This window comes from Convolutriloba macropyga, chromosome 7 (genome assembly GCF_964194025.1).
Source record: "Convolutriloba macropyga chromosome 7, txConMacr16.3, whole genome shotgun sequence".
Lineage (NCBI taxonomy): Eukaryota > Metazoa > Xenacoelomorpha > Acoela > Convolutidae > Convolutriloba > Convolutriloba macropyga.
Window position 1 is genome coordinate 70,555,947 of NC_134474.1, and position 10,506 is coordinate 70,566,452.

At 33.9% G+C, this 10,506-nt stretch overlaps 1 protein-coding gene across 1 annotated transcript in view; it reads left to right on the top strand.

Annotated features, from left to right (window-relative positions):
* The window catches only part of LOC142343125 (sodium-coupled neutral amino acid transporter 7-like), a 13,850-nt gene extending 7,032 nt beyond the window's left edge, over positions 1-6,818 (top strand). Inside the window, exons 2-4 of the mRNA XM_075394813.1 lie at positions 823-984; positions 2,613-2,986; positions 6,498-6,818. Coding sequence (XP_075250928.1) covers positions 823-984; positions 2,613-2,986; positions 6,498-6,818 — 857 coding nt within the window. The remainder of the gene's footprint in view (positions 1-822; positions 985-2,612; positions 2,987-6,497) is intronic.
* Positions 6,819-10,506: the final 3,688 nt, after the last annotated feature.

Here is a 10,506-nt window from a genome sequence, read left to right on the forward strand (position 1 = left end):
AACGATTGAAGTAAGTTTGACTTCATGCTTTTTCTACCACAGAAGTTGAGGAAAGAAAGTAAAGTATTTGTAAGATTTGCATCCACACGAACACACACAGGCACGCACACACATGCACGCACACACATGCACGCACACACATACACACATACACGCCTCAAAATTTTAAACATCCTTTACATTTGGCTACGATGGTTGTTATTAAGCAACCATGGAGAAAATTACAAGATCTGGCCTATCTTGTCCACGCTCACCGCGTCATAATTTCCCCCACACTATCAGTGTCATTCACAAAAAACTGTATTTTAAAACAAGGATAGTCAACAACATTAGTCAGAAATGAAAGACAGCCTAATTAGTGATTAATTACAGAAATATCATTCTCCATACTAATTGTGGAATTGGTAGACAATTACTAGTGTTGCCACTGCCCACATCTCCGCCCAAAAGAGTTATGTGATGATTAAACGCTTTTATTTTATAGAAATCCTATAAAAATGATGAACAATGAAATTAAAAGTGACAAAACCCCTGCAGTTTTTGCTTCTGTTGTCCAGGTTTAATGTATCAATGTTTCATTGTGACGAGGTTTTGCCTTTGTTGTTCATGAAAGGTCTCGATGATGAGTTAGAAAATAATAAAATGTGCTATTTGCGACGTAATTTACTTATTCATCATTTTTTACCACACTTTGGTCGCGTGTGTATTCGGAAAGGTTCCAATGGTTGGACTAATTATTGATTTTTTTTGTTATTCAAGATGGTTTATTTTTGTTCATTATGTGCAAGTTGTGTTTACGTTTGAGTGTTTATGTCTTTCCAGACCTTTCCTACTTCGGCGCGTGGCTTGTATTGATCAACTGCATGCTGGGTGCCAGTGTTGTAGCCTTACCCTATGTGGTCAAAATTTGTGGAGGAATCGCTCAGTACTTTGGACTTCTGTCGGGTTCCGTGATTGCCAACCTCATAACTATGACTGTGTATGGTTAGTAAAATAAAAAAATATTTGTAAACAACCTTTGTAAACGAATCTGTGATAATATTTCGCAATTTCGCCATCATTTCACCGTCAGTCCAGATTGAGATATTCGCGTGTGCGCCTTTATTACACAATTTTTGTGAGCTCCTTTATTTTTTCAATGACCCCCCCCCCCCCCATTGAGTGCAAATTATAGACACCCTCCAAACGCTTCGGCAATATCTTTTCAAGTGTTAAGATTAAGAAGAAATGTCAGGTCTTTGCTACGATTCCACTAATCTTAGTCTTGCCCAAGAATTGGAAAGTCGAATAAGGTTTAGTACATCAGAAAGTTATGGCTTATTAAAAATATAATACACTTCAATGCATTTCACTATAAGATTGAATTGATCGGAAATTATTTCTTTAATTCAAGAATCGATCATCTACATAAGTGCATTTATCCGTTTTAAAAGTCAGTACTTTCAAATCGTTGGTTTTTTGTGTTTTTAGCAAATTTGCCGAAATCAGGGAAAATGCGAAAATCAGCAAGCAAATTGCCGTTCCTTCGTCGCTAATTCCGGCAGCAGAGAATTCCGAATAGCACTGTTGGTGACTAATCCCCTCAAATTGCGCCGCTAATTTTTTCACCAATTTGTACCATTCCTTTGTCATCTAAGTGGTTACGTGCTGGTTACTCATTAATCTATTATTAAATCTTTATTAATTAATCCGACTTAATAAAATCATAAAAATCCCTCAGTTAAAACAAAATTCTTCTCTGAAAAATATTCATATAGAGTGGCAGCCGCCGACATCAAACGTGCAAAAAAGAGTGGCAAGATCAAATGATTAGAATCAATTAGACCTGTCGCTAGTATTCGCACACTGTAAATTGCGAAAACTAGCGACCTATTTACCAAAATTTGAGCGTTTCGCACTTTTTCGCGCTCGCTTACTTTCCTGATCTTAATACATGAGCGTAAAATACATGCGTAAAACATATATATACTCGACCAAATCTGCTTTTTGCAACGTAATGTTCAATCATTTTCAAATGCAAAAACAAAAAAACTGTCTGTGGTTGTCAAACGTATATATCGACCTCCTGTAATTATTCTCGAAGTAAAGTTTTTGAAAAGTTTCGCATTTTGTGCTTCTTTATTTACAGTTTGGAGATTTTTATGAACAGGTCAATCCAAATTGTGGCCTTTATGATTCGTCATCGAAAAACTGAAAACAATTATGAACATTTTGCTCATAATTTGGCTCAGGACTTCGTTAAGACCACGTTCATTCTAGATTAGTTTGTTTTCATTGCTTTGTTTACAAGTTTTGCTGAGTGAAATTTCTGATTTCCATTTTAGGTTATATTTTTTTCAAACTTTTCCCTCATGAATACAAAGTTGGGTTTTATTGCATGTATGCGCAATCTGAAGAATCTTGTTGCATTGTTAATGAATAGTCAAACCTAATTCCAGGTAGGGCAACCCACCACATTTACAACACATAAATTGTGGTGTAATAATATTAATTATAAGTTTTATTAATTCACGAGGGCAGGGGAGAGAGGATGCAAATACAGTTAATTTAGCTCAGTTTCGCTACCCTTTAGTATTTTTTGTAATGAAACTGCTCTAGATTGTTTATTTTAGCCCGGCTCGCAGACGAAACAGGCAGCCGATTTGCATATGAACTGTGTGAACGAGTTGTGAAATCAAACACTTTGGCGAATTTGTATATTGTCGGGTTCATCTTCAAGGCTTATACAGTTCTTCTAGTTTCGATTACATTTTTTGCAGATCAACTAGAAATATTTCTGGAATTAATAATCGGTTCAAGTGCGTATGACGAAAAAAGAAACTTCTACCGATTTTTGAGCGTTCTTGCATGTGTTATACTTTCTATTCCGTTTCTCATTCCGAAGAAAGTGAACATGCTTCAAATTCCAGGAATGTTGACATGCTTCAGTTCGTGTTCAATTGTGATTCTGACTTTATTTATCTACACTGAACACAAGATTGATAAGGTAAGTTTTTAATGCAGTCCCGGTTTAAATTGGATCTTACTATAGCACCCCCCCCCCCCTCTACGCTGGGTCACCCCATAGCACATATACTTCCGTATAGGGTTGTTGTGGAATAATTATTTGCCATAAAACGATCATATAAAATTTGATAAGATTGACTAAAAATCAATTGAAAAGAATTCAAGCGTTCAAAAAAGTCCTCCGAGTCTGTAGCTTTGAAATTTTGAAAAATAATTATATGGTACCTCACTTGAGATTAAAGGCCATAAACGTTTTTGGGAACATTTTATGTCCCAGAACTTATTTCTACATACAAGCGTGCAGAATTTCGACCAGTTATAGTGCACGTAAGTAAACATAATATAGTACGCATGCGACAAGTTCCCAATGTATAATCATTTCATAATAGTAGCGTTCTTGTTTTAAAACGGTCAATGATAGAACATTAAACTTAAACGTATCCATAGATTAACCAAGACTTACGAAAAAAATATTGTCTTTTTAGGTTCTTGCCCTAGTCCGACTGTTATCTTATAAATATCTTGCAAGATTCGTGCGTATGACGGTTATCTTAAAAGATCTTGTTGAAGACTATTATCTTGTAAGACTCTTCCAAGAGCCTTACAAGATAACCGTTCTCTCTCACAACTTTTATAAAGGAAACGTCCATGAAGGAGAAGATGATCCGTCTTATGAAGATGATGAATATGAAAGACAAATTTTTTACATGAAATTTGCGGGAGTCTTACAAAACAACCGTCCTTTTCTGGATAAAATTTGTCTGGACATCGATATTTCACTGATAATTTAGACATGTGACGTAAAGTCAGAAAACGTTTAATATAGGTTGCTTCAATTTTTGTAAAATGACGGTTGAATTGCAAGATTCTTGTCAAAAGACAGTTATCTCGCAATATCTTGTAAGAATTTTGCAAGACTCTGAAACTGTTGTGTATAATTACGCCTGTCTTGTCAAGCTATATTGTAGAATTTAAAATTCAGCTAAGGTGGTTTGGGATCTTAGCCTCTATTCCAACAAGTTTTGAAAATAATTTCTAAGTATTGTTCTTCTCTAAATTAGCCCTCTAGGCGACTATAATTCGCTTAAAGACCTTCTGCCCAAACTATCTTACAAATAAAAACTGGCACAATCCTATACTTAGAGAAAGTTAACTAACACCAGCTAACTTCTAGCACTATGCCTACCAAGTAAATTACATCAAAAACACGCCAAAATCTAGAGTTTTTTTCTGTCTTACCAACAGAAAGGAGAAACTTCATTTACAAAATTAACATGGAACGAGACTCTAAAAATATACGAATATCAATGCGTATATTTACTCCGCAAAACTCAATAAAAGTGATACAATCAGGTCTGATTTCTTTTTAGAAAATAATCTTATGCCAAAAAATCACATGGTTAAAACAAGTTTACCTAATTTAGTGAGTGACCTGTAATTTGAGTTGAGAAATCTAAGTTTCTTAAAAGGTTCTAATTCCGTTCAGTTGAGACAAAGTCAGAACTGCATTATTCTTTCAATCTAATTTAATTCGAAACTTCTGAGAAATAACTTAAGGTTATTAATTTTCAATAATTTGTTAAGTTTTCTTAAATGTTGTAAGATGGCTTACGTTAGAAATTGTAGAAATTCTTTTCTACATCTATCAAGATTTTTTCTCATGGTAATTATACCGTTATAACTAATGCAATCCAAAGTTGTCACTTTTGCAAAGTATTCCACTTGTTCCACAGCATGTAGCTTTACAATGTAACAACAATTGCTACCCTTTCTATGAAACAGACAATTCATGATGCTTGAATCTTGCCAAAAATTGTTGTTTTTAAAGTCGTTCCTGATTTAACAATATTGGAGACATAATGTTCAAAAATAATCAATACACTTAGTTTTTATGTTGTCTCTACTATAGCTCAGACTCAATTATGTTGCACTAACATGTCAGCCGTATGAATTGTCAACCGTGCCAAAATTTTTGAAGCCCTTTGACCTCAGAACGGAAAGTGACAGCGCATAAATCTGACAAACATATGTGAGTAGTTAATCCCTTGCAACTTCAATGCTAATTTATAATTTGTCCAAGAAAAAAAGGTGTGGCCAGTTTTGGACATTAATTTTTCTTTCACTGTATGAGAATGTCTAAATTACTGTTTCCGATTGAGCGGTTGTATATAGACCATGTTCGTCAAAGAACTCAAGAAGCTTTTTTTAACGTAACTTACAGTCTGCAAGATTATTAGAGATCAAAAATGGAAAAAAACACGAAACTAATAAAACTAGTATATGACACAATCTGAAAAAAAACATCTTGCAAACATCAAGCGAAAACTGGAAGAGGAATTGAAACTTTTGAAGAGAAACAAAGGAAAGCAGACAACGCGGAAGATCTTCCAAGGCTTGAATTATAGTACCAGTATAAAAAAAAGCAATTCACACAGATTCAAATCTATGAAAAAAAATGAAGGAAGTTCCGGGTCAGCCAAGGTAAGGGAGAAGGAATGTATGTCTTCTTCAAGTATTCCAAATCCATTCCTGCTGGTTTTTATCATTATCGTTCCGAAATCGGCATCAAAATGCCGAAAGTCTGCATTGCCAGAAGTCAAAATGCCGGAAGTTGCTACTTAGCCGGAAGTTGCTACTTAGCCGGAAGTTGAATTTCGTTGACTTTCGTCATTTTAAAACGTGCGCATTTCGTGTTTTAAGCGAGGTTAAATGACTTCGCAGAAGTCACTTCGAAATTCTTACTTAATATCTCGAACCGCTTCGCGGTTCTCGATAACCGCCAGAAGTTCTCAGTGACTTCAAGCAGAGTCAGTTAACCAAATGTTTGAAGCCATAAATGGCACAGAAGCTCTAAAAACGCATTTGGGTCCGATATATTCATTTTTGCAGATGAAGATTGATACAATGTTTGATTGAGACATAAAATGTAATACTAACCTTGATTTTCTTTCTGCGACAATTCTTCGAAATTAGTATTCGTCCTAAAAATAAGAACTATTAGGAATGCTTTAAAATCTTAATTACGTTTAGATAGGAGACAAAATTAAAAGCAGACTGATTATGAATTCACCAGGAAATGTAAGAAGAGTTAGATTATTTTCAGTCTTAATGAAATCTGCTCAAAGCAGAATTCGTTTTCAGCATTGAGAGTAACGAACGTAAACTTCAACAATATTCTTACCAAGAAAAGCAAAACGACTAAACTTTGAATTAATGAAGGATTTGTGAATTTCGGCAAGAATAATTGCAAAATTTTAAAAAGAATCTACAGTTTAAACGTTTCTAAGGAAATTAATGAAAAAAATCGGGATGATTTAATCTGAACTTTTCTACAGCTCTCAATTCAGTCTTACAATCATTGCATTAAGCGTTTTCTATTTTTTTCAGAAGAAATGTCGCATCAGAATAAATAGCGGAATGCTGATAAGGAACAATAATTTACACAAAATTTTTACCCACAGGCTTTTTGTTTTGCATAAATTTGTTAACAGGAAAATGCACCAACAGCAAAACAAGAATTGGTCAACAACGAAGCAACACTTTGGGATTTTCTGGGGGCAGTTCCCATTCTAGTACTGGGACTGGGCGCTCATGAAATGAGTATCATATGTTACGATTCCATTGGGGAGAAAAAACAGCTTTCTCAATGGTACAAAGTTATAGCTGGCTTGTATGTTTTCGCCTTCTCAGCTTTCATGGTAGTTGGAGTGTTGGGTTACGTGACCTTCGGTGATGAGGTTAAGGATGATTTTCTGCTCAATTGCAGTCCAGATAGTGTGATTGCTTGCATTGGTAAGTTTCTATCTCCATAAACATTTCCTGATGTTCAGAGTAGCACTATAATGTATAATAAGTTTTATATACCATACTCCGAATAAAGAAAAGCCCGCAATGTTCGCAATCATTGCATGATTCATACATTTTATTAAAGGATCGTTTCCGTTTGTAAACCCAACCCTCCCCCCCTCCAAACGGAAAAAGTCGCTTTAACGCTTTAACTTAAAGCGTTTTAACGCTTTAAACGCTTTAACTTTGAATGGAACAAAACGAACTCATAAGAATTGAGGATTGATTCCCTTATTAGACGTGATGACATCTGAAGTTGAAAATTATAACTCATTTGTATTGATCTATAAATAATTATGCAATAAAATGAAAGTTAGTAACTACATTAACGATGATATTTTTTGTTAGGTTGAGGGGGGGAGGGTGAAGATTGAAAAGGTCACAATTGGATGCATGGAGACCAAATGGGTCCTAAACAGTTAATTGATAAGCTTACAGCTCACAAGCACCAAAAGCAGTAGGGGTGATATCCATCAAAAATGTGAGCTGTCACATATCATAAAAAAGAAAACGAAAACGAAGTGGAGTCACAAGTCTTTGATCCTGAAAAGTGTTCAAAAATGGAACGAATTGCCCTCTTCAGTGAGAATTTGAAACAGTAGAACATGTTTTAGAAACGTTTTAACCAAGTTTTTGATCGATCAGCACAAGAAGACACCAGTTAACAGACAAAAAGGAGCGTTCAAGTCCTATTCTTACATATGAAAACGAAAAGCCATAATTTCAAGATTACAATAATAATAATAACATACTGATGCTGTGATTATTATATTTAATATTTAAACGCATGTGGATATTTAAACCGAGACTTACAGCCATAAAAATTTTCATGCTTGCTTCAAACAAATCATCAGACAATTCTTGTAATGTTAATATTAATTTTTTTTTTCAGCTAGACTGGCAATGATGATTTCAATTTTGACGTCATTTGTGGATAGAACATATTTATGTCGCTACTATTGTGACAACGTCTACCGCAAAATTAAAAATCTGGACTTTGATGAAGGTGAAAGAACGTGGACTTTGAGAAGACATATAGAAACTGTGGCTATACTGGTTTGCGTTCTTGTACCTGCATCTTTTATTCATGGATTCAAAGATGTTGGTAACTTTGCTGGAATTTTTACGTGCTTTATGACCATTGGTCTCCCAGCTTTTTGTCTCATCGCTAAATTCAGACAATCGAGAAAACAAAGAAAATGTTCTGCTTTTAACTCATCATATGAAGATCTTGATAATGAATCTGAACACGCAGAAAATAGAGCTGATTCAAGTAGCGGCATCAGAAATCTAATTTTGGGAATAATCATTCTATCAGCGTTTATATTTGTCGTGATGTGTGGTCTAATATCAGCCGCTTACATAATAATTGTAGCATAAGGGGAATTCGATTGTACGTTTGGATTGCATCTGAGGTGGGTTAGTGAGGAATGGAAATATTGCATTTAAAGACAATTAAATTGATGGGAATCGAAAAAAAATTGCAATCTTAACAAAGATTTCTTAGGAGTAACTTTTAACAATAGGTAACAGAAGTTTTTTCTGACAAGAACTTTTCTACCAATCTAAAGAACTTTTAAAGCCTACAGATTTTTAGAATTTTTCAACTAACTTTTGACAAAATATACCTCAGCCAGTTCCCAACAAATTACAAGACTTTTTGGTGCTATAACTTCGATCGAGCATTTTTGTATATTAAGTAGGCATCATTTTGTTTCACATTTTTGTCCTATTACCCAGTAAAACAGCTGTGACTTCAGAAAAAAATGAAAGGACCATCTCATACAATAAAGAAGCAAGAAAGCTTGTGTGAAATTGTGCGTAGCACAGAATGTTGCAACATACGTCCCAGGCTTATCAAAAATTTTATTTGCTCTGAGAGGAGAAGTTCTCTATAAGAAGGCTGTCAAGCGCAACTTGAGGCAAACGTTTCATAAAAACCACCGGCACAATTTTTATAATCCAATAAACTCAGAACAAAAATGCTCAGAACAAAATTGCATAAAGGTTGTTTGGGGTTTTTAAAGAGGTAACTAGAGGTAAATTAAACTAGAGGTAAATAAAAACTGAGTGTGAGAAATTTTGAAGTTTGACCTGTTTCAACTGAAAATTAAAGGATTAGATTTTCAAAAATCTTTAACTTTGTTTTTTGAAGTTTTTTAAATAATGAAACTATTCATTAGGAAAATTTCTAATCACCTCTTTTATCTGCATGCTACAGACAGCTCTTATCATTTCTTCAAAAAATGGTGTCTTCAACCGTCAAGCTCCGAATTTTGCGCGTCCGACTTATCTTGCTGACTATCAAGTTACCGTAAACAGCTGTTTTATCTTGCGAAGCAAATGAAATGCTTATTGTTTTTGATTTGGTGGCATTGTAATTTGTTACCAAATATAAAAACAAGTGCATTGTTATAGTTCAAAAAATTAATCACATATTAGTTCTTCTAATTTTCAGAATAAGTTCTTGACAACCTTTATCAATGGGAGGCCTAAGAAAGACCTGAATTATAAAATTTTCATGTTTTTTTCTCAAGAATTCTATTTTGTGTTCCTCTAGTCTAAATTATTTCATGTGCAGTCAACTTTAGAAGATGTTACTCATAATCAATTCTCAAGAAAAAATTCAAGGGAAACAGATTTAAGTCACAGTGCGTGTGCTCATAGAAACTATGAAATAAATTTTGAAAAAAAGTATTTCTGAACTTATGATGATTCGGAATTGTTCACGTTCGGATTTCAAAAAAAAACTTGATCCAGATTCTTAACTGATGTCTATTGAGCTTAATACTTAAGTCAGCTAACAAGGGAATAAGAATACAATCAAACCGTAGAAACTCAACTTTTACTTCTAGTTTTTCGCACAATGGAAAATAACAAAAAAAACAGCATTAGCAGTCACCTATTAAAACAACAGAACTTATTTCGAAAATTTTAAATTTTCCTTATAATGTGTCAATTTTCCTTAAATTGAACTGGTTCTAGATGCTTATGGTTTCCTGTTATTTTCAATTTGGATAGAAATTTATTATTTGAGAGACGCGGCTGTCAAATGTTGCATAATGGTTCTTTACTGTTTTTTTTCAGCAACAACTTTCCTAGAGGTAAATCAACAGTGACTTTTTGAGAAATTTTGGAGTTAAATATATTTCAATTGAAATTTGAATGATTAGATATTCAAAAATCTTTAACTTTATATAAAAACCTTTTTTAAATTATGAAACTAATCATGAGGAAAATTTCCAATCTTTTGTTTTGTTTGCATGCTACAGATAGCTCTTAGCATTTCTTCGAAAAATGGTGTCTTCAAAACTTGCTGACTATCAAGTTACCGTAAGCAGCTGTTTTATCGTGCGAAGCAAATGAAAATGCTATGGTTTCTGATTTGGTGACATTGCACTTTGCTAAAAGTTCCAAAAACAAGTGTTTTCTCATAGTCATTAAAATTAAACACAAACTAGTTCTTCTAATTTTCAGAACAATTTCTCTGACAACCTTTATCAATGGGAGGCCATAAAAGGACCTGAATTATAAAATTTTATTCTGTTTTCTTCTCACGAATTCATTTTTTTGTTGTTCTAGTCTAAGCTATTTCATGTGCGGTCAATTTTAGAAGATGTTACCCATAATCAATTCTAAAGAAAAATTTCAAGG